Genomic DNA, 27,997 nt, shown 5'->3' on the forward strand with positions numbered 1-27,997 from the left:
CATGGGTTAATGATGAAGAGACTGTTTATGCTTTTCAGTTCTGGTGATCTGAAGGATGAGGACTTGAGGAGAAGAGGCAGAGATGGAACAAGGTTAAGCACTGTGGAGCCAGAGTGTGTTGGTGGGCCTCACTCTGTGCAGTGGATGGACATGGGTCGATCAGTTCTCCTTGCTGATCTGCTCCAACACTATCAGTCTCAGCTGTTGGTCTTCTGCTCTAATGCTCTGCGGCTTAAACTCCACACAGCAGCAGCAGGAACTCTTCAGGCAGCATTAACCTTCAAGATGATCGCAGGAGCTTTCAGACCCTGCACAATGTTACTCATGCTTTAGAAACAGGTAACCTGCACATTTCCTCTCTGCCCACTGTGTTGCACACATCACACTGTTGTGTATTTTTGGCGTTTTAAGAAGCCTGCACTACTGTCCTCTTATGATATTGGTCAGAGTATCTGTTTTCTGCAAAATGCAGGTCATCTCAGGCTAGTTTTCTGAATAGATGATGTGGCATGTGGTGTTAAAGACATTCAAACGTCTTACCCCAGGCTTGTCATATGAGAGATCAAGTCAGGTCAGCAAGTTAAAATTAACCAAACTTTAATAAATGCAAATGATTTTGGAGATCAGACAGAAAAATGCATCCAAAGACTCAGTTAGATCTGGTATCCATTCTGCCCACAGCCTTAAATATTTAACCCACACCTTAAGCTGCACAACAAACGCTTCTGGATATTGCAGCACTGTCTGCTCGCATAACCAATGATTTGTGTTACTTTCAACAGTGTCAGTTTATCAGTCCTACTTCCTAATAAGGAATTGTTGTTTCCTAGATTTTGTAGCTCCAGGTGCAGGCCCAGCCTGGTTGGATCTACCTGACCAGGACAGAAATGTGCGCATAATATTCCACAAGCGCCACAGCATATTATTATATATATTACATATTATATAGCAGATCACTCAGTTAATTAATATAAGCTTGAATACCTGCTGATAAAGGAGCCAATCTAGAAATCTGTAAGAACAAAGAAAACAGTCACATTTCAGCCATGTAAACATGCTAGTGGAACTGTTTGGTTGGACTAGGCCAGAATGAATCTGATGGATCTATAGATACTTGCAGAACTAGTTCACTGAACATTTATTGTTAGTCAGAATTCTGAATTACGTAATACATTTTAGAAGTAAAAAAAAAAAAGAAACTATGGGAAATGTAGCTAATAACATTTCTTAATAGATTTGAGGCTCCGATTTTGGAAGAGGGAAGTCCTCATGTCGCCCTCCTTTCTGAAGCCATTTGGTATCTGACATAAATTTGTTATAAAATATTACTGATTAAACTTAACATAAAGCTACATAATTTTTAAAGTGTAATCAGTAATACTTTTATAACAGATTTGTGTCAGATCATGATTTCTTGGTTAATGTCAAGTTGTCATAACAATAATGTCAATTTGTATTTAATGTCTCATGATTTATCGAATGACACTTTATGACAACAGTCATGAATATTCATGAAGACTTATTCATGTTTATGACAGGAGTTATGTCAGTCTTATTCACAGCCTGTCAAATAAAGCTTTACCACTTTCCTAACTGTGAATTCCTTGATGACTTTAGGGAATCAAACTGCTGCTGGAAGATCAAGTCTGCAGTAGAGTTTATATTGTCTGTTAGGGTTTCAGGCTTGTGTTCTGTTCTGTTCCTGTGAACAGTGAGTATTTACAAACTGGATTTATTTTGTTCTGTGTATTTTAGGTCTGTTTCCAAAGGCATTCCGAACCATACTGGAGCACTTCAGGCTGTATTTGTTTGTCCAGTCAGCACACGCCCACTGGGACTCTGGTTAGTGCTGCACTCACAATCTAATGTCCCAACCAGTCAGTTAGCACGTCTCAAACATCAACTGCAAAGTGCTTTACATGAATCAATGTACAGGGAAGAAGCAACAAACTTCCTTCACCTCATACGCTCATAAGATGGATAGATATTGCATTCACTGTAGATTCACTATGGCAACTAATGAAGCAGGCCTTACTGGCAATTCTACAAAAAAATATATTTGTGTTTTGCTGTTAAACATATAAACTAAACATTAAAATTGATACCAATTAGATGGTTAATGAAAAGTTGAGATCAGGTGAGAATAAATGGAAAAATAATTTTTGGAGACCTCTTGGAAATAAACAGCAGTTAAAAACAGGCACAGCATAAACCCAAAAAGATTCAATAAAAATATACATTTATGTTAAAAATAAGATTAAAGTTTTGCTCAAAAGAAATGTCTTGAGTCTGCCTTTAAAATGTTGAATGCTGCCTTCAGCATGCTCCCTGATCTGAGGAGTTTGACGAAGCAGCTAAACACCTGAAGTTTGATCACTTAAAGCATTAACAAAACACTGACACTTTATTAAATTCAGGCCTTAAAGTGGGAAGCCAATAAAGAGACATAAATCACAATGTCAGCTGTCTCTGGTCAGAAAGCATGCTGCTGATTTTTTCATTATTTGCTGTGATAAATGTACTTTATCATGTAATACAAGACTGTTATGATAATCTGTTTTGCTATTAATAATGCATGGATCAGAGTTCTTGCATTGACTTGGGAGATAAAGGGTATACTTTTTCAATGTGTGTTTAATGTCTTACTGTCTGAATTTATATATGGCTACATAAAAAATATATTGCTGTCAATATTCTAAGATGTATACCTAGCCTGGGTATTTGCAATAACTCTAGATGGCAGCAAAGTGATTCCATATTGACCCTTGGTATTTGTTGACTTGCCTCACCAGGCATTAGTGGTAAATAGACATGATTGGCTTTAAGAGGTCTCTCTTGTAATGAGACATTGATGTGCCTTATGACTGTCGACCAGCAGTTGTGTTTTGTCCTAGCTGAGCTGTAATATCAAATGTGCGTCATCTGTATTAGTGTTTAAATTCATGTTATGTATCGGTGTTATCTTGTCAGGCTGAGGGGTCCCAGGAGAGAATCTCCTCACCTTGTAAAGTCTTATAATACTGCTGGATCATTTCACTCACAATAAATCTCATCAAATACATTAGAAAGCTTTCACAACATTACAGTTGTTGTCTCAGGTGTTTTGGACCTGTAGAAAATCTGCAGCAGACCTGCCTGTAGAAAAAGTCAGATTTTCTTTCGGGGTTGAGGCTTGTACTGAGGTGAGGTTAAACCAAACATTTTGCTGCTTGATGAATCTGATGGAAGCTGCCATGTGGATAGATGCATGTGAGTCCTGCTATGATGATGTGCTACATTGGTGTGTGTGTGTGTGTGTGTCTCATCAGTGGCATGCAGAGGTTTGGGTTCAGCCCTGAAGGATAAATGTGTCAGAAATGAGAGCAGCAGCTCTGCAGCAGCAACTTCAAACGAAGAGGGAAGTGTCCTGATATCACAGACAATGGCACACTTCCTCCAGCTCCTCCCTCCACTGCTGTCATCTCTGTGTTGTTGCCAGTCCAACAGCTCAATGTGTGGTAAGACAATCAGGAAGGAAAAAGTTTGCTCCCCTGCATGTTCACAAACGTTATTCTTTTATTAGTAGAATTTCTTTCATGTTTTAGCTTTTAAAGGGGCCATGTTACGTAAAACAGACTTTTTTGATCTTTACATAATGTATTCCCACATCAAAAACATACCTGAGAGTTGCTTTGACTCCTTCATGCATGTTTGAGAAATCCTTGAATCTCCTTTGGCAACCATTTGGGTTTAGAAATGCTTGCTCTCACTGAGCACCAGCTTGAAGCTTCTCTTCAGAGCTGCAGTATCCAGCAGAGCTTCCGCCTCACAGAGTAATCCTCCTCCACCACTTCCCAACTCTGCTCCTTCAGACTAGCGGCAGCAGCAATAAACACCTGGTGGAACTGTGCATCTGCTTAGCTCATTATAAAAAGTACTTTTCAGTGAAATGCTACAAAAAACAATGTTGGAGCATAGGAGCATTACTGTGTTATCTTCCTGAAGGTGGCGTGTGGGAGCTTCTTAAAGAAACAGGCCCAATTTCAAGGCATTAATTTGTGAAGTCAAATTTCTTTTAAGTTTTTATTTCACACACAAACACACACAAACACCGAACAGCACCTGGACCTGACATGATCCATGCCTACTGGCTGAAGAAACTCACTGCCCTCCATGAGCAACTGGCAGCTCAACTGAACCAGCTGCTACAAAATGGGACTCACCCTGAATGGTTAACTGAAGGGCCCACAATCCTGATCCAGAAGGATCCCTCAAAGGGTTCAGTCCCATCCAACTATCGGCTAATAACCTGTCTCTCTACAACATGGAAGCTCATGTCAGGCATCATAGCGGCTAAGATAAGTGGGCACATAGATGAATACATGAGCACGGGGCAGAAGGGCATAGGCATAAATAGCAGAGGAGCCAAACACCAACTCCTGGTGGACCACCCAGTTGCCTGAGACTGCAAAACCCAACACACCAACCTGTGTACCGCTTGGATTGATTACAAGAAAGCCTATGACTCAATGCCACACACTTGGATCATTGAATGCTTAGAGATGTACAACATCAACAGGACTCTAAGAACCTTCATTGCAAACTCGATGAGGCTGTGGAAAACCACCCTTGAAGCCAACTGCAAGCCACTTGCACAAGTGTCCATCAAATGTGGCATATACCAAGGAGATGCTCTGTCCCCACTGCTGTTCTGCATCTGAACCCCCTCAGCCAAATCATCATCAAGACTTGCTACGGATACCGACTCAAGAATGGGGCCACGATCAGTCACCTCCTCTACATGGATGACATCAAGCTGTACGCCAAGAGCGACCGAGACATCAACTCATTGGTCCACACCACCAGGATCTACAGCACTGACATTGGGATGTCATTCGGACTAGAGAAGTGTGGTCGGATGGTTACAAAGAGAGGGAAGGTCGCCCACACAGAAGGGGTCTCAGTCCCAGGAGGAACAATAGCAGACATAGAGCACAGCTACAAGTACCTGGGAATACCACAAGCAAATGGCAACCTCGATGAGGTCACAAGGAAAGGAGCCACAGCCAAATACCTCCAACGAATAAGGCAAGTCCTAAGAAGCCAGCTCAATGGCAAGAACAAGATCCATGCAATAAACAGCTATGCCTTACAGGTAATCAGATACCCTGCAGGAATAATTAGCTGGCCAATGGAAGAGATGAAGGCCACGGATGTTAAGACTAGGAAGCTACTAACCATGCATGGAGGGTTCCACCCCAAATCCAGCACCCTGAGACTGAACACGAGCCATAAGGAAGGAGGCAGAGGACTAGTGAGTGTGAGAGCCACTGTCCAGGATGAAACATCCAAGATCCATAAATACATCAAGGACAAAGCCTCAACAGACGATGTGCTCAGCGAATGTGTCAGACAATGGGGAACAGAAGACAAGGTGCTGGAAGTACCATCATGAGAGGACAAGCCCCTACGTGGGAGGTACCACCGACAAATAACTGAAGTGGCTGATATCAGGAAATCCTACCAATGGCTGGAGAAAGCTGGACTCGAGGACAGCACAGAGGCTCTCATCCTGGCTGCCCAGGAACAGGCCCTAAACACCAGAGCAATAGAGGCTCAGATCTACCACACCAGACAAGACCCACTGTGTAGGTTGTGCAAGGAGGCCCCTGAGACAGTCCAGCACATAACAGCAGGGTGCAAGATGCTGGCAGGGAAAGCATACATGGAACGACATAACCAAGTGGTGGGCATAGTGTACAGGAACATCTGTATGGACTGGAAGCCCCGAGATCAAAGTGGTGCTGTAAGCACACAATGAAACGCATAATATTGACCCTTCAGTTTTTCATTGGAAATAACAGAAACCTTCTAGAGACGTTGGCAGTTAATCTAAAGGGATGAACTTTAATTTATCTGTGACAATAAAACAGCCTGTGGCTTTTGAAGAAATTGGTAATTCTTCTAACATCAGTTATTTATGGTTAATGATTTTATTTTTTAAGGGTTTAACTTTTTTATTCTTGCTATTCTGTACCATTTTGTTTAGACCCCTGCTAGAAAGAAGCATTTTTCCAACTCAAGTTAAATAAAACCAAAGCAACTTCAAATACTGTCTCTTTGAGGGTATTTACTGTATCCTTCTCCCTCCAGAATTTTTTGGCCTTCTCCTGCCCAGCTGTGTACTGCAGAGATGGACTGTTGGTTTGCTGCTAGCTTCGATCCAAATCTCTACAGTCTGGATCATGTCCAAAGCACACCAGTTCCTTTCTTCGTGGAGTCCTAATAAGTTCCTTCTCGTCACCCAGGGAGATCTCAGAGTGAGCTGCTCATTGATTTCAAAGACCTTGTTTCCACAAATGTTTTCAATAATTAGACAATCATAGAATTCAGTTGCACACTTTACCCTATGAGTGCAGTTTGTTGAGAATAATTTGTATGTTTTTTGTTTTTTTTGTTTACCAAAGTTTAGTAAACTTTGTACTCAAATAATTATTAAATCTGAAAAGAAAATCATGCCACGTAAAGATAAAATCCTGGTCAGTAGTCACCAGCTGTGCTCTGTTTTATGATGTCAGATGCACTTTCTCACTGTCATCTTTATCTGCCTTGCCTGTATACAGCCAACACATCTGAGCACAATAATGGTTCACATTTACAGTATAATTCATTTACAAAAGTTTCCATCACAACTGGACTACTGCCAAAGAGAGTGGAGTTTAATGTTTGGCTTTATTCACTCCAAACTATTCAAAGACAGATTCAAACCACTCTGAACATCCTTTAGTTTTGGACTAAAGGAAATGTACACCATAGCATTCTATATCTATAGACAGAGATGAGGGAAATATTTGCTCAGTCGTCCACTAACCTGACACCAACACTTTCCTAACTCCGCCAAAGAAGTCAGCCACTGTTAACCTAAGCAGAACTACACTGATCTCTGCTCAGATACCAACCTAGTCTTTACTAACCAGCTCCATGAGTAGGTCGCTTTGGACTTTCAACATTGACTGAGACACATGTTCCCATCTTCAGATCACAAGTACATTTATGGAACATTGAGCAGACCCACAGAAGTGGAATATGAAGACTACTAAAGGTAGCCTCACATCTTCTGACAACAAATCATCAGAAAGCCATTATTGTCACAGCTGCTACAGCAGCATCAATAATGTTATGCAGGAGACAATGTTCAGTTGAAAATGTTATGCCAAGCAATGTGTGCATAAACATCAACTACTAAACAAAATCCAGATCAAACTGTTGGCACCTAAAAACTTTTCTTGTATTCATTCACAAGATACTGCCCTACCTTTCTGTCCTGGAATTAGTTTGTCGAATCAGGAATCAGCTATATAAGGTGTATGTAATCCAAAAACTATCAGTTTGTTTAGGTAGTGTAAAATGGCTATTGTTTTGTTTTAGATGTTGATGGAGAGCTTGGATAAGACAATTGGTCAGACGAAGTCCCTACTCCTGAGTTCAGATTGTGACCATCGTCCCACTCTGCAGAGCCACAGTCAGCATCTACAGAGGCACCAACTGGAAGCTCTTGATCGGGCTGCATGTGAACTGCAGGTGAGTCTGTGTAGGACAGTTTGTTTCATTGGTGATGCTTGGTCCAGTGTTATTGCCGTCTTTCCTTTGTTCATGTGTGAACATCTGTTTTTTTTCTAAAATGTTCCTTTCATAGCTGATTATTGGACCATTTTCTCACTTTTGTGGCTGTGTCCAGTACATGCTGAGATTGAAAGTAATCTGACATGCTTTATCTTTGAACTTATAAATAAAATTATTTTTTTCATGTTCACACATCAGCATTTTATATAATTTTGACTCCCACTGAATGCATACTTGTTTCAAATGACAGTGGTCCCTAAAATGCTTTCAATTCGAGTTGAGCTGGACCTGTGGTTCCTAAACTGGGTCAAAATACTAAACAAGTGTTAGCCTTAGTAGGTTGCCTCAACCAAAAAAGAAAGGACTGGTCCCACCCAGCAGAACATTGTAGTATTTCATTTTAAATGTCTAAGGTATGTAAACAGACATAGACTGGGTTTTAACCAAGCACAAACCTACCTCCCTATTAAGGTATTAACCCAAAAACTAGAAAACAATAGGAATAAGCTGGATAACAATATTTTGATGTTCTCAAAGAAGACATGGCAAGAGGTACACAAGAAATAGAATATCTTCCCATAGTGCCAAAGATATAAGAATAATTGTTGATCTATATCAGTGGTCCCCAAACTACAGCCCTCCTCCACATTTGGTCCGGCCCCCTGAACAATACCAGAGAGCATTCAGATTTTTTTCATATACCATATTTTCCGGACTATAAGCTGTTTATATGTGGATTTTTCTTCAACCACCAGGGGGCTCTTTAGCAGGAAGTGAATCATTGGAAGTCAAAATTGGACATAAAAGAAGAACGTGCCCATTAAAATGGAATTAGGTTTTAATAGGGAATTGAAATTTGAGAATGTTGTTGATCAGTTAAATAGCATTGAGGGGAAAAAGAAGATTTTTCGGGGGGTTTTTTTATAATACTGGGATCATTATGAGAATTTGAGGTATAGATATTAGGATCCAGTAGATGGCAGTAGTGCAACAATAATGGATGCAAGCTGCTGTTGAAATCTAAAGAAGAAGAAGAAGAAAATACCCATTTTCTTTTAGCAAAGCGGTTCTCAACGTGGGCGGTACCGCCCCCCAGGGGGCGTTCAGAGGACGGCATGGGGCGCCGGTGGACATTTTTACAAAAGGGGGGCGCTGGGATTCCTTTGGGGGGCGTTTGGTGGAAGGTAAACTTTACACCTTAAATCCACAACAATACCAGTTTAGACTTTGAGCAACTTGGTAAAACTGTATTGTGTAACATTAAATCATGCTTGGCTGCAACTGTATCGATGGCAGCTCTTCTTCTATTCAGTGTTTGTAGCTTCATGGCGCAGCTCCGCATCAGTTCAGCGTTACACCGGCTGATGACGCTGCTGTGATTCACTTTGTCTGGTATTTATGTAGCTACATATGTTTGGGCAGTTCTGTGATCATGTCAAAGCAGCAATTTATATTAAAAAGTGTTTTATTTCCGTTTGAAAGCTGCCCACTACCATGAAATGACAACAGAAAATCGCTCTTACAAACATGTAATTACTAAAATCACGACTTTGTATCCCTCTGAAAAATGAACCCGTTTAAATAAAGAAATCCCTCCATGGGTGATACCACAATAAAGATCGTTCATTTTATAGCGTTAACACGGAGCTGTAAGTGGTCCGACATGAACGGGGTGATTTAACAACACAGCACTTTTAAATTTCAATAATCAGAATACCGAAATTGTTTCCGTTGTTTTAAAAGGTTTATGTCAGTCTGCCTTTCCCCCATCGATGTTTCCCGACCGCCCTGCACCTTAGGGGGTTAAAAAAAAACGCCTCGCACATTGCGCAAAACTCTGAAACATGAGAAGCGGGCAAAACGGAGCGAAGAACTAGATGTGAAATATGGCATAAAAACAGAGAATCCGAACAGTGAAAAATCAACACATGATGTGAAACACATGACGATTAGGCGGCGCAGCAGGTGATGAGTGAAGATTACTGATGGTTAATAAACAATAAAATAAATGTAGCAACAGGAAGAAACTAAAGTGGACATGGCAATAAACCAAGAGAGGATAAAACTAATCAAAGGAAACTAAATGGAAATGAATGAAGAACAAAATGCAAGAATAAACTAAGAAACTAAAGTAAACAGAGAAATAAGCTGGTATGGCAAGACCTTTAGAGCAATAATTAATACAGAGACTGTATGGCAAGAATAAACAGACACTATTTCCAGATAAAAGGTAAAATAATATTGTTGAAGTGCCATGGGTAGGGGCGCAACTACTGAGTAAAGAAACTAGTTGTTTCTTTTATTTAACAAAGAGATCAAAGGAGGGGGAGACAACAGGGAAAAGGACTGGATAACCTTGCCATGGTTCTGACCTTCTGTCTTGGTCTGCAGTGGGGTTTCTGCTTTGCCCACGTACCTAATCACTGTCTCCCTTCCATTCAACTTCTCACCTGAGATGAAACCCTCACTTGCATTTTGTCCCTCGTTGTCTTGAGGACTTTTCTGGTCATTGTTTTCAACATCACAGTGCTCCCTATCACTTCATGGATAAAATAAGGTCCAGAGTAGTCCGCCTCCATCCTGGCACCTTTCCTACCCCGTTTTCTTATGTTGAATAGAAGAACTTCCTCCCCTTCTGTGAAATTGAAATTTTTTAATTTTTTTTGTGCCCGGTTCGCAAAAGCTTTTTTCCCTTTTTTTTTAGCCAATTCGACATTCTCTTCAACCTGGATCTTTGTGTCCTGCTGTCTGTTGTCTCTGTCTTTCACAAATTGGCTGTAGTCCTCTGGTAGGACTATAGAAGACAACTGTATTGTAAAAACACAAACACATTTACATTCAAATCATAACTAACATTACATCAAACTTTGTATGAGAAACTTTACAATGTCTGATGTAGGGGAGGAATTAAGTATTTTCCAGGTACATAGTGCAATTACCAGCCAAAATCACCAATACCTCAGTAGTTATAAAAATGGTGTTAAGTTAAAAAACTGAAATTAAAAGAAACTAGACTTGAAATCACAGTTGCATGGGATAACTTTGAAGTTGGATTCTATGTATATACCAAGCTCCATTTCCTTCAGACACAACCCCTTAAGCAAGTCTTTCCAAAAAACATTTTTCACTTCAGCCTTTATAACTATGTGTCACTGAGAGGTAGACTGTGGGATAACTCAGTCTCACCTGTTATTTTCCAATTACTCATTCCTACTAATCTGGAAGACTGTAGTGTACTGATATTTTAACATGATGTAAAAACTTAAAACCTTAATACACATGAATTTCCATGCAAAAACAGTACATGAGTTTGTAAACTCATATAATGTAACAGAATCGTACCGGCATGTCAACAGGAACTTCAGAAGGAAACCTTGCCTCTCTGCCATACATCAGAAAAAATGGTGAGTATTTCGTGGTGGTGTGGGTTTTCGACCTTAAGGAAAACAAAGTGGCCTCAAGGAACATGTCCCAGTCATCCTGCTTGTCGTTGATAATTTTCTCAGTGCCCTAGAAGAACAGTTTCACAGAACATACTCCAATTTGTAAAAGTTGCTTATGTGTTGCATTTGTTGTGGTATGACATAGCTATAACAAGCTGTACATTGATATAAACCTACAGAAACATGTTACAATGAAAAGCTGCTATTAAAAAATATAAAACAAAACAAAAAAACATGTAAGTTTTCTAATAACTTTCTTACCGCTTAATGTTGTCATTTGTCTTTTCATCCAAGCCGTTGGTTTGAGGATGATGGGCTGCAGTGAAGCTTCTCTGAATTGAAAGTAGATCAGAGTCTACTGTTCATCTAAAACAACATTTAAACAAATTTATTTATTTACCATTTATTTAATAAATGGGTTAACCCTAACCCTATTTAATAAATGGTAAATAGTAAATAAATGGAAATGTATGAGGCTTCACAGAAATATATATAGTATTAAATGTGGCTTACTGTGTTCACAAATTCTCGCCCCTGGTCAGTGAGAATACGCTGAGGACAGCCGTGCCCGTAAAATATAGAACATAATTTTTGGCAGACTTCCTCAGTGGTCTTAGTCTTGAGAGGGAAAGCCTCCACCCATTTAGAGAAATAGTCTGTAGCTGTCAGGATATACTGATTGCCACAAGATGTCAGGGGCATGGGACCGGTCAGATCAATTCCAATCAGCTCTCACACCCCTGACATCTGTTGGGGATGATTACAATGTTATGAGCAACAATGTCCTAGAGGTGATAAACTTCAGGAATCACTGTGGATGGTTACCTTTATGCACTTAAGTTCCCTGACAACTTGGAGGGGAGGTCCAACTCTTTGGCACCGGTCACATTGAGACACCTTTACAACATAACAGTTTATTGGTTTTACAACACTTAAGTACTTACTTACTTAAAGATTTTGCTAACTATGTTGTTACATACCCATTTCTCAATGTCTGCTGTCGTACCGGGCCAATAGAATCGGGAACACATGGCACTGCGGGTTTTGACAAAGCCAGTGTGTCCTCCCATGGGGGATGCATGAAACTCCTTGAAGAGGTTCCAGGCCTCCTCTTTGGACCGTAAGCCCTTCTTTCGGGTAAGGATCCGTACAATAGGTCCCCAGCTGTATTAAAACAATGACCATATTATGTCAGTATTGTAGTCAAAAATGTTGCTTTTGTTAAAGATATAAAAAACTTACCATGGATGCTAAATTTTACGGCATATTTCCTCAAAGTTTGCCTCTGTCCTGTTGAGCATCAATGGGTAAGAGCCTTCAGAAATAAAGCTGAAGACCTCACCCCATTTGAACTCCAAGTTTGCTATAAATGACACAAGAAAAACATGTAAATTGCATCAACAGATATTTAAACAAGACAATTCATTAGACACTGCAAATTGTTCAAATATATAATAATACCCTGCTGCAGCCATGTACACAACAAAACACACCCACTCCTGCTGCTAAACACACCAACTGGTGCTGCAATATTATGACATTTCTGTAAAATATTGGCTGTTAGGACAAGAAATACAAAACTAAGCTAAACAAGATAAAGTTTGTAGTGAAAGCTTCTTCATATCCATCCTTTTTAATTCCAATTTAATACAAAAAGCCTTCTAATCTACATGTTTATGAATGTGCATCCAACAATGCAATTCTTCGAGTTTAAGTGCAATTGACGGATCCCAATTTTTATTGACAACACTGGTGGACGCCATGTCCTTCCTGACAACGCATGGTGGACACAGGGACTTCAAGTGACTCAAGAACATCTCCTGTCTTTTATTCATTGAGGCAAAAGTCACACAGATAGTGACTGTTGGCTACATAACCCAGGGGCTGTACTCGGGTATGTGATCTGTTAACCAGAAAAGCCTTCATGTTCCAAAAGCAACCTCAATTTGCATAATCTTAATATATGTAAATGTAAAGCACATATAAAAAAAACTTAACATGAATGCTTTTCATATACATTAATAAAGATAAAGATTGGTTTCAAAAGTGAAAGACTGGTTTTGCCCCAGTTTCAGTGGGTAAAGAAATGCGTTTTCATACCAATACGGTTTCTGCCTGTACAGTCTGATAGTGTGGGGGAAAAAAGGATAAGGAAAGTTAAAAAAATAAATAAATCATTCAAATTCAACATTTAAGAATTAGAAGTAATCATAATAAGTAAACCTATGTGTCAAAGTCCTACCTGAAAAGCCATCACTGTATCCACGCTAGCAGTATCCAACCCAAAAATATCAATGAACTGGGGGACGTGAATTTAAACGGGGCTTGTTTTGTAGTTTACTGCAGCAGCATTAAATTTGATTTATTTACTTACTTTTTATTGGGTCTGGTTTTCTCTTCTCACGTATGACGAGCTGACGGCTCCTCTCAATATCGCGAACCTCCTGCAGAGTGCGCATGCGCACTTACTATATGTATGTATGCTATCTGACATGTACGGCTATCTGACAGAACACCGGTACGGCTCATACTTCGGAAAATACGGACTATAATCCTTCCTGTATTTTTTTTCTGTGAAGAACCCAGAGAGGGTTATTTGATTGTGCTTTCTGGAAAACAATACATTTTTACATTTAGACTCTCCTGCTACAGACGACTGCAGACTTCTGTTACAAACTGACTCCGATCCCCAGTAGAGAAGGGAAAAGTTATGTGGCCCTCACAGGAAAAAGTTTGGGGACCCCTGATCTATATGAAGAGGACATATTTACATCATGCAACGTTTTCATTTTAAAGTTTGATCTGGAGGGAAGCAGTCATTTTTGGAGATACTTACAAATTAGAGATTGTATAAAAGTCTAAATGAAGTTTCCTCAGGTGAAAAGCCTGATAGTGTTTTTGGGATTACCACCCTTACTTGGCAAGGCATAAAGATGGTATAAAGCTTGTCCATGGCTTCAAAATAGTAGAGATCTTGATTGTACATTTAACGAAGGAACTTGGGTCTCAATTATTTCTGGCTTTTTATAGCCAGAAATAATTGGCCATCTTTGGCCTCCCTTCATCAGGGACACACAGCTCCAATATGGAGCAGTGTGTTATCATTCACAGGGGGCTGGGGGTTAAATTACCTGAATCACCAAGACTTTTTATTGGGGACAGAAACAAGATGCCACAGTTTTCAGGGTATAAAATACTGGACTTGTGTTCACCTTATTTTAATGCTATTGAAAGAACCTCAAAATGTGGAGAGAAAAACTGACTGAAAATTCAGCATGTGAGATGATGCTTGGAATATTAAATGGCAGAAATGAGGTTGTGACGGAACAGTGGGACAGTCTTCATTCTTATGTCTACAATGTTGTAACTCAATTACTTCATGGACTGAAGCATCTTATGGTGTATTTATTATTTTATAAATGTGTTCTTGTCCCTTTACTATCTTTTAATGTTTTAAAAATTTAATAAAAGCCTTACAAACTTTCTTTTCAAAAGTTAGACTCCATCCATCCATCCATCCATTTTCTTCCGCTTATCCGGGGTCGGGTCGTGGGGGCAGCAGCTTCAGAAGGGAGGCCCAGACTTCCCTCCCCAGCCTCTTCCAGCTGCTCCAGGAATCCCAAGGCGTTCCCAGGCCATAGAGAGACATAGTCCCTCCAGCGTGTCCTGGGTCTCCCCTCCTCCCGGTGGGACCTGAACTCCTCACCAGGGAGGCGTCCAGGAGGCATCCTGACCAGATGCCCGAGCCTCAACTGGCTCCTCTCGACGTGGAGGAGCAGCGGCTCTACTCTGAGTCCCTCCCAGATGACCGAGCTTCTCTCTCTAAGGGAGAGCCCAGCCACCCTGCGGAGGAAACCCATTTCGGCCGCTTGTATCCGTGATCTCGTTCTTTCGGTCATGACCCAAAGCTCATGACCATAGATGAGGGTGGGAACGTAGATCGACCGGTAAATCGAGAGCTTCGCTTTTTGACTCGACTCTCTCTTCACCACGACGGACCGGTACAACGCCCGTTTCACGGCAGACGCTGCACCAATCCGCCTGTCGATCTAAAAGTTAGACTGATATTTTTAATAATTAAAATAGATCATTAAGTTTTTCTAGTTTCCAATAGTCCAATAGCCTATAGGGAAAAAAAGACTTTCCTACTATTCAGCAGGTTCAAGGGTTATACATTTTATTATTCTAGGTTTTTAAGTAAGATGGAACTGTTATAATAAATGTGTAGAAACCTTGCAAAATATTATGATCAGTGTAAAAGCCCATTAACATTTTTTCCAAAGATAAATGTTAAAACTGTTTTCTTTGCATGTTAGAAATGAGGTTATGCAAAGCAAATAATTTTGATGGGTCTGATCTCAACATTCTACTCCACAAGGCGTTCTCTTCTATGGTGCTGAGCAACTTCTCTACTGACTGCAAGCGGATATCCGGGGAGATCTTTGAACGCACCATGCCGTCTGCAGGATATTGGAGGCCGAGCCAGAGGACGGGTATGCATGCCAGAGTGGTACTGATGGACCGAGACGGGCTCAGCAGGCTGGATCAGTTCCACATGTCTAGAGCAACTGGTTGCTATTTGTGTTTGGGCATTATTGAGTCATCACCATAGTAAACAGTTGCTACAGTGCTTGTCTTCATTTCTTTAGACGAGTGAGTGGAGGTTGCTGCTCTTCCAATCTTTGATTCCCTTTAAAACTGTTCTTCATTTAGTCTTTATGCTGATGCTCTGATCTTTTATTTAACTATATTTTTTGCAATTCACCCCTTCTCTGTCAATTGACTATTTAAAAATAAATAAATTCATTGTAAAAAGCGATGAAGTTGGTGGAACCAACTGTGGACATCAGGTTGATTTAATGGTTTTGCTTCATCAGCATAAGATGGAGGAAAAGGAATTTCTTTCCTTCAATTTGTAAAAAATCTGGGGTCTATAGTTTCAAATACAAAATACAACAGTAGTCACTATGCAAGGTAAAAGTGAATGTTTCTTATGCATTGCAGGTTTTCCCAGCAGTCCCAGTGAATATGCATCTGTGGCAGCTCAGACTGTGATTGGCCAAGTTCTAGAGGCTGTTGTGCCATTGTCAGAAGATGCTCACGTCCAAGCACTAACTGTCACGATGACGGCTTTCATGGAGGCATGGATGGAGCACATATTAAAGCAGAAGATCAAATTCAGGTTTGGCTTTAGCATTTTTCACTGTAACAACATATCACAGTCAACTGACTTTATGACATATAGAGGTTTTACTTCCTGTGTGTTCTGTCGGAGGAACCAGAACTGGGTTGCTGGTTTTTGAATTTGCTGTGAATCTGTATTGTCTTTTGGAGAGAGGCATTCCCTGTTTTGTTCTTTTTTTTCATTCTGAATACCAGTGAACAAAACCAACAACCACATTATGTGCTGCCCACTAAAAGCCTTAAGTTTTGTTTCTTCATGCTGATGTTTAGCTAAAGTCTGTTACTACCTGAACTGTTTATGCTTGGTTCATAAATGCATCTTGGAATAAATCTAACCAGACATCCATGTTAATGGCTTGAAACAAATATGATGGAAGCCACATTACACTCACTCCCTTATCAGCCCAGGTGAATATTACAAAAGGGAAGAAAAGAAAAATAATTTACCTACCATAGAAGAAGAAATGAAGAGGAAGGACCTGAACTTAGTCACATGTTCTGAATGGACACTGGCTGTTTACAGTCTGATATGTGAACTATTTAGTTGACAGAAAACATTTTGTGTAATATAACAAAATATTATTATAACTTAGTAATATAACAAGACGATCTTAAAGATGTCTGAAAGCTGCTGTAAAACAGACATGCTGCCATGGCAACCTCCATGTTCTTTTGGGACGTCAGGTTCTGAAATGAACATTTGATTCAGGGAAACTTTTTTGTGTGCGTGTGCTGACACATCCTGCAGTGGCCTGTCTGAACAGTGTGCTGTGATTGTTTGTCCTCAGTCTGCAGGGGGCGCTGCAGCTGAAGGAAGACTTTGATTCTGTCAGGGAGATGATCAAGTCTGACAAGTACGGTCTGTCAGCCGAACTTCACCAGAGACTCCTCAGCCTGAGGTAACACTACCACGGTTCACACTGATCTGACTTATTGGCTTATCTGCTGCATTTCCATATTGTTGAACTGCCAAGGTGAGCCACAATCTGAGCATGCTCTTGTGCTAAAGCAAGATGGAGTCCAAGCATCCAAATCCAAAATGTTGAAAGAAAATGGTGACAGAATGAGAAATGAGAGCATATGAGACACAAAAACATAAGGGCCGTGCAGAGAGCACTAAAGGGGCCTCATTATAAACCTCATTATAGGACAGAATATTAATATTAAGCCTCTCAGCTTTCAGACTTTAATAAACAATGATAAATTACAAAATTGTGACATATACTATCAAAGCTAACAAACATCTCCATATAGAGCATAACACTATGCCTATGTAAGATAATTTATTAGTAATTTCTTTCTGCAGGTCTATTTTGTTATAGGAAAGTTTTGCAATATTCAAACCCGCAATTTAGTAAGATATGTAAAGCAGAGCTGGACCACCAGACATATTTAGTCTTTACATAATTACACTATTAAAATATAAACAAGGACACAATGCAACCTTTTAGTGACTGTAATCTATAAAAGATCTGCCTGTTTGCTGCAGTGGAGATGAAGATGGTCCATTCAGGACAGCAGAGCTGCAGCAAACTTTAAGGTGGAACTGCAGAAAAAAAACAAAAGCAAAAATTGAATTGTTATTGCATGCAACAATGAGAAAAGCTACTGAGTTTTGCTTAAAAAAACTTTAAAAAAATTAAAATCACACATTTTTGTCTCATGAAGTGAAAAAATTATTTGCAAAACAAATTTATTTGTGCTTGTCATAAATCTTTTCTTGATATTCTAAGTTTTTGTTTGTGACTCAAAGTTTTATCTTCTTGTGTTTAATTTATTCAAATAAGGCGTATCTTTTCTCATCCAACCAGGTCCTGTCTCTGACCCTTTTAAAAGTTAGAAACTCCCTGCAATTTGTTCACAACATCAAACACCAGTTGTCTAAATAAGTGAAAACAGGGACTCCTGAAGTCCTGCTGCTTCATGGCTTTAACAGATCAGGGTGAAAAGCTGGAGCTTCCTACTGAGGGCAGATCAAAGATCTTGGCAGACAATCTGCCTTAACTACAGGTAAAATAAAGGTCAAGAGGCCAGAATAAGTTATACATTTTAAAACTATAATTAGGCTATTTTCAATCAAGTCATGTTAAATTTTAAAGCTAGCATATTTTACATTTATTTTCTTAACACTATCCGGCCTCCTGCGGTTCTGCAGCCATCTGGGCAAAGAGAAACAGAGGAAGGTCGTTTGACAGGGAGCTGTGAAATTCTAACATCCCTTCCGCTTTCTCTTCCCGCAGATAGATTCTCGGGAACTAACCCTTTAATCCTGTATTGAATTCAAGAAAAAGTTTTATCTTCCAGGAACTCAATTAGTTCTTCTGCACTCAGCAAAATTCAAAGATCTCCTGCAATAAACCAAAAAGTAATACATACAATCAACAGAATAGAATAGAGTAAAATTCCTTTTTCTAACCTAATATAATGTTCAAATAAAATGAAGACAATCATTCACCATATGCCTAAGCAATTTTCTAATGCTAAACAAAACATTTTCATAACACACAATTTCCATTTGATTCTGATATAGTTACAATAATACAATTTCAAATACATTCATCATCAACTAAATTAATGGTTCTAAAACTAGATAATACAATTTTCAGTCAAAGCATGTTATTAATAACTAAGAAAAATGTCTTACAAATTAAATGTTAGTGGTTTAAAACATTTTACATGATCCCAGATGTTCACAGAAGGGTTCTGATCTCGTGAACTGGGTAAATTCTTGTTTCTCACAGTGATTCAAATGATACTGTCCTCCACCTTCCTGCATATGTTAATTTTATGACCTCTTGTCTTTAATTATAAAGACAGGAGCAAAAAGTTTTTAATGTTTTTATCTTTACTTTTGAATTTCATTTTATTTCTCTTTCTTTTTTTAAATCTCTTTCTCACTGTTTATTCAGTGTCACATGCTGTTTTTATTTTAATTATGTAAATCACTTTGAAATGCCTTGCTGCTGAAATGTGCTATACAAATAAAGTTTGATTGATTGATAAGACCCCAGGGGTCCGAGCAGATGTCTATTTTAACTTTTCCATTATTTTAATACTTACCCATCAATAATTTCGTTTCAAATCACTAACAGAAACTTGTTCAAAACTAAGAAATTTGTTTAAAAAAAATTTAAACTGTATTAAACACTAAAAGTAATCATTTTTCCTCAACACTTCATACTCTGTGAACCAGAAACTAAACTTAAAGTCTGGGTTGAGTTTTTTCCCCTTCATTAATGTCACTTTTATTACATTCATTATATCTATCATGGTAATTCAGGGTGAGTTATTTTTAATTCTAAATGAATATCCTTGTTGGACTTTTATTTAAGTGTTATTGTCCTTCAAGATACATTTACCTAACGCCAGAATAAATGAAATGTACATTATGCAGCAAAGGAAATTAGAAGATCTGACATATATCCATTATGGAGATGATCGGATTTGGATTAGCGATACTGAAGAATGACTGATATCATTAACGATACAGAGAAGAAGCTTTAAGTTATCTAGCTTTGCTAGCAAAGTCGTTAGCTATCAGCTAGCTTATAGCACAACAACAACAGCCTAAATGTCTGTCTGATAAAAATAGTGAATCGATAGATAAGAACAGTTTCTCCTCACCAGTCTGTCTTCTCCCCTCAGTAGTTCTTCAGAGAAAGGCAGACGCAGAGGCCTGTCAGTGTCTGTTGTATTTCATTACCTCTCTGCTTAAACCGCGACTCCGAGCTGAAGCAGAAACGATACTTCAACGTTTTCCGTCATCTGACAAGCAGCAAGTCTCCACTTTATTCACCAAAAACGTTTTTATTTATTCACCAAAAACTGTTCTGTAATCTGGAACGTTCGCTACGTTGAGCTCCAGTTAGCCGCTTTATCTCACTTTGAGAGAGGCATCTGGGTCATGCGTCACGGGCAAAAGGTCAAAGGTAACAAGGTGACCGGGGGGCTTATTATGTTGTACAAAAAAACCACAACAAAAAAAAAATTATAATTTTAGTACATGTTATGTGTCAGAAGAGAGCTTAGGAAATAAAAAAAACAAAAACAATTGGACCAAAAGGGTATTTGGGGGCAAGGAGCAAAAGGGGCAGGTGCTCAAGCACTAAATGAATAAATTTGGTTCAAAGATGGATCCTACTCCTTAGCCAATATATTATGGATATTTTAGGGGGTTGGCATTTGCATAATAAAAATAATTTTATTGAGTTATGTACACCAACATAATCTTCCTGCCGCTGCCAGGTTTCTGTCAGACAAATTACATCAGTCTGATTGTCACAGTCATTCAAGTCTTTAAATATCCTTTATAAAGATTTTATGTTCAGTAAACATTAAATAGTTTTTTGTGCGGTTAAAGTAGTATTTATTTTATTCTTATTAACAGGAAAAAACCCAGTTCAGTTTGTGTGACTATCTGCAGCGTTTGAGACGCTGAGCTGACATTTCCAGTCAGAAAGATTGAAAACAAACGTCTCGTCAGATGAAGCTGCTAAGAAAAGAAGAAACGATGGATGTTACAGAACCCAGCAGCACCACCAGGGTCAGACCAGTGGCAGGACGCGATAGAGAACAACAACAACTTGATAGAAAAATGGAAACTGGAAAATTATAGCCACTGAAAATATTTTCTGCAACACTTGATATTGACTGGACTGTTGCCTGTGTGTGAAGTGTTTTTCAGCAGGTAGACTCGGCGCTCCTTTGTTTGCTGCAGCAGCCACAGGCCAAGCCGTACCTGCAGCGCCCAGCCTGGGAGTCGTTCACATGCTGCTGTAAGTTCCCCACCTTTCAGTCCTGTAAACCTCTTTGCTTTGCAGTTGTGTCTATGTCAAGTTTCCCCCTGACACACACCCCCCACACACACCCCCCAGGTCCGGTTAAAGGCAGCAGAGACAGCTTGGATACTGCTGCTGTGGGTAGTAACATAACCAACCTGGGCTTAGTGGAAGGTGAAGAGCTGACTCAGTCTGATCAGGTCGTCCACTCTCCAGTGGACACGTCTCGCCCTGCAGAGCCTTACCTGGCTTTAAGGTCAGTTAGTTGGAATGTAGAGGAAATGTTCTTTACATTAAAAACACATTAAAAACATACCCTGCCTAGAAAAAGTATTCACACCTCTGGACGCTTTACCATTTTTATTGCTTTTACAAATCGACAATGAGCAAGCAAAAAACCTTTTAGTGTCAAAGTGAACATTTATTTCTACAAAATAAACATTTAAGTAAGGTATTTATGATAAAATAAATGATTGCATAAATATGCAATCACTGGATTACTGTAACTCAATTTACCTGGGAGTCAGTCAGTCGCTGCTCTCACGTCTGCAGCTGGTTCAGATGCTGCTGCACGACTTTTGACAGGAACTGGAAAGAGGGAGCATGTGACCCCTGACCTGGCCTCACTTCACTGGCTGCCTGTATATTTTAGGATTCATTTTAAAATTCTTATGTTTGTTTTTAAATCACTGCATAATCTTGTCCCGGCTGACCTCTCTGAGCTTCTTCACCCCTACGTACCGTATCGGTCACTCAGATCAGCTGCTCTTGGAGGTACCGAGATCCAGAAGGAAACTCAGAGGGGACAGGGCTTCTCTGTCATGGGCCCTAAATTATGGAACGACTTGCCTTTGCAGGTCAGAGAGGCCCCTCCACTGTCCACTTTTAAAGTTTGTCTTAAAACCTATTTATTTTACTTGGCTTTCAACACCAGTGGGATCTAGTTTTAAATTGTATGTTTTTGTTTTTAAACTGTAAGAGTTTTTTTTTCTTTTTTATTGTTATGTTGTGTTTTACTGTACAGCACTTTGTATCAGCTGTGGTTGTTTTAAAGTGCTTTATAAATAAAGTTGGTATGGTATATTCACCCCCTCTAAAGGGACTGACCTAATGTAACAGAGGTCAGTCAATTCAGGCCAGTAGTCTCACAGTGAGGGGAACAGAGATCACCTGAGTGCCTTGTGGACTCTCTACTCTCTGCCAGCCACATGGAGATGACATCAGTGCCATGACTGAGTGTGTGGACAGCACCATCCCAACCAGAACAGTGAGATGCTTCCCGAAAAACACACCCTGGATCACTGAATGTCAGAGATGTTTGGTTGGGAATGAAGAAGATTATAGGCTTCAAGCAAAAGGAGGAGGATCTGATCGATGAGAGCCTGGACAGAGCAAATGAGATGAACACATTCTTCAACATGTTCAGTTCATGAACAAGTTCATTATCATCTTCTCCTGTCCCCAGTCATACAAACATCCCACCTGCCTGTGACCCACAGCTTTCCTGTCAAACCTCAGATGTTTCATCTTCCACCTCAGTCATGGACTCCTCTACTTCCACAAGTTGTCTTCAAGCAAGTCAGGAGATGCTGCTGCTCCCTTTGCCTCCTCCTCCCACTTTTCTGTATCTAGACATCAGGTGAAGAGGCAGCTGGAGAGACTGAACCAGAACAAAGCTGCAGGTCCAGATGGTTTCAGCCCCCTGAGTCCTGAAGTCACGCGCAGAACATTTCTGTGGGATTCTGTAGAGCCTAGTTCTTTATTTTCAATTAAATCTTAGAATATAGATTATTTAGTTTATTTTTATTTGCCTATTTTCTGATTGATTTATAATTTGAATTTTGGTTTAATTTTAGTTATTTAGAATAAGTTTTTTCTCTAGTAATTCACTTAATTGGTTAATTAATTTTAGTTTGGGACATGAGTCTTTCACAGTATAAATACATAAGCTTTAGGTAGCTCATTATGCATGTAGGTGGTCACATGTTTTTTTTTACCAGTCTAAAAGTTACTTTGACTAGCTGGGTAGACTGGGTGACTGTCAGTCACTTCACCCATTCGGTCTATCAGTCAAGCTGTCAGCCACTCAGTCAGTGAACAGGTGAGATAATTAGAGCAAGAGAAGCAGCAGAATCCTGTGAAACCTGTAACATGGAATAAACAAAGAAAGAACTGCATTTTTGGCTTTTGTTTGACTTTTTGGAACTGCATAAGTCAGAAACTCATGGTGCATCAAGTGGCTTTGATTAAAGGTGATCAAAGCTTTTTGCTTTGATCACCTTTAAGTTTTTTGATTTTTAGATTTTGAGTTTTTAGACAAATATTCATGACAATTTGCCTGACCCAAGAGAAGATTCCACTGTTGTGGAAGACATCCTGTCTGGTTCCAGATCCTTCCACATCATGAAGGTTCTGGAAGACACTCCTTCTGGCCAACCCGAGTAAGCAGACAAACGCATATCTGGACCCAATGCAGTTTGCTTATTGCTGTAGAATTGGGAGTTGAAGTTGAAGATGCCTTCATGCATCTGCTTCAACAAACCCAATGTCATCTGGACAAAGCAGGCAGCACTGTGAGGATCATGTTCTTTGATTTCATGAGTGCATTTAACACAATTCAGCCAGATCTGCTCTGTGAGAAACTCAAGAAGACGCAGATGGAGGCCTCAACAATCACCTGTATCTATGACTACCTCACCCACAGACCAGTTTGTGAGACTGAAAAACTGTATATCTAACACAGGGGCGCCGCCAGGAATCTTGGGCCCCCTGACAAAAAATTAGTTTGGGCCCCTCGTGCAGCTGCTGTTACAATTTTTTGAGTCTATTTGATCCATAAAAAGCATCACAATTTTAAAGGCTGCATCTGCCTTGCTTTCTTTGGTTCAATACTGATAATTAGCACAATATTTACTGCTCATGAATTTAACATCCAACTGTCCACATCCAGTATACAAGTAGGCTGCTTACATTTTTTCGTAGTTTTAGATACTGAAATGTCTCCCCACAAGCAACAGTCAAAAGCAACATGCAGCTACACATAAAGCAATCCAGACTTCTAAAAACTTATGTAGTTGCATTTTATTCAAGCTGCAGTACATAACTTTAATAAAATATGTTTTCTCCATATTTGTTAAAGTTGTCACGATGTCATAGCAGTTTGTTATGAGACAGATAATCTGGAAACAATCAATCTCCTCCACCTCCTTCCTGAATTACTATTACTGGTTAAAGTAATGCACCGTTCTGACCAAAACAACCAATCAGAACCAGGAGGAGGGTCTTAGTGCTGTCAATCATCCTCATTCACTCACTGCTAAATGTGCTAATGGTGGAGAAACAACTCATCATTACAAGAAACTGTTTATCTGCCATCATTGGTAGCTATGCTAACTAGACTGAGCATTCACAGTTTGAATCTGCACAGCTCTGTGCTATGCTAGCTGCATCATAGAACAAAACAAGAGGGAGGAAGGATGAGCAGCACCACATGAGATGGTGATTAACAGCACTAAAACTCTCCTGCCACTGACTGGTTGTTTCTAGCACTGGGAGAAAGTAGAGGAAATAGATTTTTCACAGATTACCTCTCATACCATAATGTCACAACATAATGACAGTTTTAAAAAATATGTGAAAAAAATATTTATATAAAAGTGACATACTGCAGCTTTAACTCCACTCAGGAGAGGACTGGTCAGGAGGGACGTGGGTTAGAGCTGCTGCTGACTGACTCATCTGTTAAGTGGTAAAAAGTACAAGGGACAAGTTAAATATATGAATATGTTAGTAATTTGTTTCCTTAATTCATTAAATGCTAGTGAAAAGGAGGCAAACAGTAGTTTTGTAGCTAAGCTAACTATGCTAAATGGTTGATAATCTCACACAGTCTACCCACCTCTCTTGGAGAAAAACTGGGTTATAAATTAACACTCTTGCCTTTTTCTCTCTCCCTCCCTCTCTCTTTTTTTTTTTTGAAAACCTGATTTTATAACTTTTCTTAGCATCATAGTAACTGCCACAATCGTTCGTGTCTTCCACTGACGTCAGGTCCAAGCAGGAACGAACCATTTAACGCACATTCAGGGCAAATATGGATGTGTGTTTTTTGATCTGGGAGTGGGAACATTAATTTTTTACTGCTAAAAACAATCTATGAAAATACAATATGATTCATTTTGTAATTGACAGGGCCCCGAGTCAATTACTCGGGGCCCTGTCAATTACAAAAAATAAAGTTTTTATAGAAACTATTTCTATAACGTTTTTCTTATAGAGTTTTTCTATAGTGGAGGGCCCCCTGTTGGTCAGGGCCCCTAGAAGTGTCATCACTCCCCCCCCCCTGTACCACGCCCCTGATCTAACCAGATGGTCATCAACATAAGTGCCACAAGGGACTGTACTCTCACCACTCCTTTCCACTCTACACTTCAGATTCCTGTAACATTCGTCCGACTCCTGTCATCTACAGAAATACTTGGATGACTTTGCAGTTGTTCGGTGTATCAGAGATGGACAAGAGGCTGAGTACAGACAAAACAAAGGTTTCACTTGTTGATTTCAAGTGAAACAGGATTAGATCCAACCCTATTTCCATTATGGGAGAAGTGGAGGTGGTTGAGGAATATAAATACCTCAGAAGTTTGTTGGGTCAACAGACTGGACTGGAGATGCAACAGTGAAGCCGTCTGTAAGAAGGACAGAGCAGACTGTACTCCTTTAGGAAGCCAAGATCCTTTAAGGTCTATAAGTCTAAGTCTGTTGAGAGAGTCATTTCTTCTACCGTCATTTGTTGGGGCCGCAGCATCAGAACCAGGGACCTAAAAAGGCTCAACAATCTGATGAAGAAGGCTGGTTCTGTTCTGGGGACGACTGTGTCTTCAGTCAGAGGCTTCTTTAAATTCACTATGATACAGACTGCTACAAAAGCTCTTTTGTACCAACAGCCATCACTAACTACAATAACTCTGAAGAATTTGAATTAATGAGTTACAACAACACTAATTTCCCTTTGGGATCAATAAAGTATTTTTGAATTTTAATCTGAATTTGAGTGCGTCTCCAGTGATGATATAAAGACATCTGGTTGTTGTCACAATGGCAGGCAGATTTCCTGCCATTACAGCATGAAGGCTGAAGAACACTCAAGCGATCAGAAATGTATAAGTCAGCGGATGGGTTTGTGCTGATACAATAACACTTATGTATAATGGTTACCCTCAGCAACAAGGAGGCTTTCAACCAGGAGCAGCAGATTAGCATTGCAAAAACTATAAAGTGTTCGGTTCAGTCTGTTTACCTGGAACGGGGACGGCAGCCAAAGGAGCATCTACTAAAATGAATATTGACATAATCATTGTTACATATATTTTGTCGTTATTTTGTTAAAATTAGTTCTCACTCTGACATTACATTTTTCTTATTTTTAGTTATTTTTTGTCAAAAAAGTTACATTTTTTTGATCATGCTTGATCTGGAAAAGGCATAAAATGGCAAAGCATCCAAAGGGCTGAATACCTTTTGAGGCATTATATTCTGTGGTGTGTTTCAACACACCTTTGTTGTGTGTAGAAAAAGCAATACTATTTGGTGACAGTGGTTCAGGTAAGAGTTCATACTGTAACCAGTGGGTTGCTAGTTTGAAACCCCAATCTGTCCATCTCAATCATTCTGTCCTTGGGTAAAGACAGAATGATTGTCCTAACCCACTGGGTACCTTACCACCAGCATGCAAGGTTCTCTGGACTGGATAAAGCACAGTGTAAAGAAAGGCCATGTGCCACTGTACTCATCCTACTTGAATGGTTGCTGGAGGTGTAATCTTCTTCTGTGCTTCCAGTACGGTGTTGGGTGCGACCCACCAGGAGTGGTTGGACCTCCGGGTCCACAGCAGTACTCGTCGCTGGCGACTGCCTGGACTACAGTGTCTGTCCAAGATGGAGCCCTGAACAGAACTTAGTCTGGCTCTACAGACCGGCAGAAAAACCATGGTTTGGTTTCTCTTTGCTCAATATTTACAAAGTGTTCACCTATTTATATCATCGAAAATGTATTTGTAAATAGATTTTCTATTCTCACACTAACTGCATGTGTTTGGTGACAGTAGCTTTCAATCTGATGTAGCTCAGTAAGCCCAACCAGTAAGTGGTTTTACTGGAGTTAGTTTGAAGCTCTCGCTCCAGCAGATGGAGTCCCGTTACTCACGCTGCCATCTGAGTAACTGGGATTTGAAAGGAAAGCTCTGACATTTGATTGGGGAGGAAAAAATGTTAAGAACTAATCTTGTGGGACTCCTCACTTATACAACTGTTATCTAGCTTAAAAAGTTGCTAAAAATTGGAGACAAAGTCAGAACTCCTCTGGAGATGAGAATAGACGTGGCAGTAGCTTTAATGCAGCTGATGGACTGACTCTTGTTTCTGGTGTCTATTTCTGCTGGGGGCTGTTTTCTTTGCCGATGTGGTTCTGTTGGTTCTGTTCTGTCTTCCGCTCATGGCCTCAAGCACACGCTGGAGCTGCTTTGCACTTGTAGACGTATTTCTGCTCCAACACACCTGAACTGAGTTGCTACACCAGCAGCCATCAGGCTAACGAGCAGTTAATTTGATTCAGGTGTTTTGGAGCCAGGATGCATCTACAAGTTGAAGGGTGGCAGATCTCCTGTTCTCAGAAAGAATTGGCAGCCATCTTGTTTTGGCTCTTGGGTAACTTTGATCATTCCAGCTCTGTGTTAGTTATTGGCTCTGTGTGTGGAAATTTGAACATCAATTGAACTGTTGAAATGTGCTAACTTCAAGGGCTATTTGGTAACATAATTGTTTAGTGAGAAGATGCAGGTCTCAGCAGTATCTGCCGATGGATTTCTAAGACATGTACAGTGGGAGACTTGAGTAATGTCTTTTTTTATTTCTGCCTTTTAATAAATATTGTTTACAAATGGTCTGCTGGAAATTGGAATTTCTGAAATAAACTATTTTGTGTATAAAGTCT

General features: G+C 39.8%; 1 protein-coding gene across 4 annotated transcripts; it reads left to right on the top strand.

Moving 5' to 3' along the window:
* The first annotated feature begins 24 nt into the window (after window positions 1-24).
* LOC108166651 (coiled-coil domain-containing protein 142-like) lies at window positions 25-27,996 on the top strand. 4 transcript variants are annotated; one of them, XM_081611659.1, is made up of 12 exons: window positions 25-339; window positions 1,756-1,842; window positions 3,099-3,182; window positions 3,309-3,497; window positions 6,133-6,299; window positions 7,408-7,560; window positions 15,424-15,538; window positions 16,050-16,227; window positions 17,018-17,128; window positions 20,904-21,004; window positions 21,104-21,263; window positions 22,473-23,184. In XM_081611659.1, the coding sequence occupies exons 4-12, from the start codon at window positions 3,422-3,424 to the stop codon at window positions 22,648-22,650; spliced, it is 1,239 nt and encodes a 412-aa protein (XP_081467785.1). In that variant the 5' UTR covers window positions 25-339; window positions 1,756-1,842; window positions 3,099-3,182; window positions 3,309-3,421; the 3' UTR covers window positions 22,651-23,184. The 4 variants fall into 4 exon arrangements, with proteins under 4 accessions (XP_081467785.1, XP_081467784.1, XP_081467786.1 ...); XM_081611658.1 differs by lacking the exon at window positions 3,099-3,182; XM_081611660.1 differs by lacking the exons at window positions 3,099-3,182; window positions 22,473-23,184 and adding an exon at window positions 26,847-27,996 and having other exon boundaries at window positions 28-339.
* Window position 27,997: the final 1 nt, after the last annotated feature.

The sequence above is a fragment of the Poecilia reticulata genome, chromosome 10 (assembly GCF_904066995.2).
Source record: "Poecilia reticulata chromosome 10, P_reticulata-male-v2, whole genome shotgun sequence".
NCBI classification, from domain to species: domain Eukaryota; kingdom Metazoa; phylum Chordata; class Actinopteri; order Cyprinodontiformes; family Poeciliidae; genus Poecilia; species Poecilia reticulata.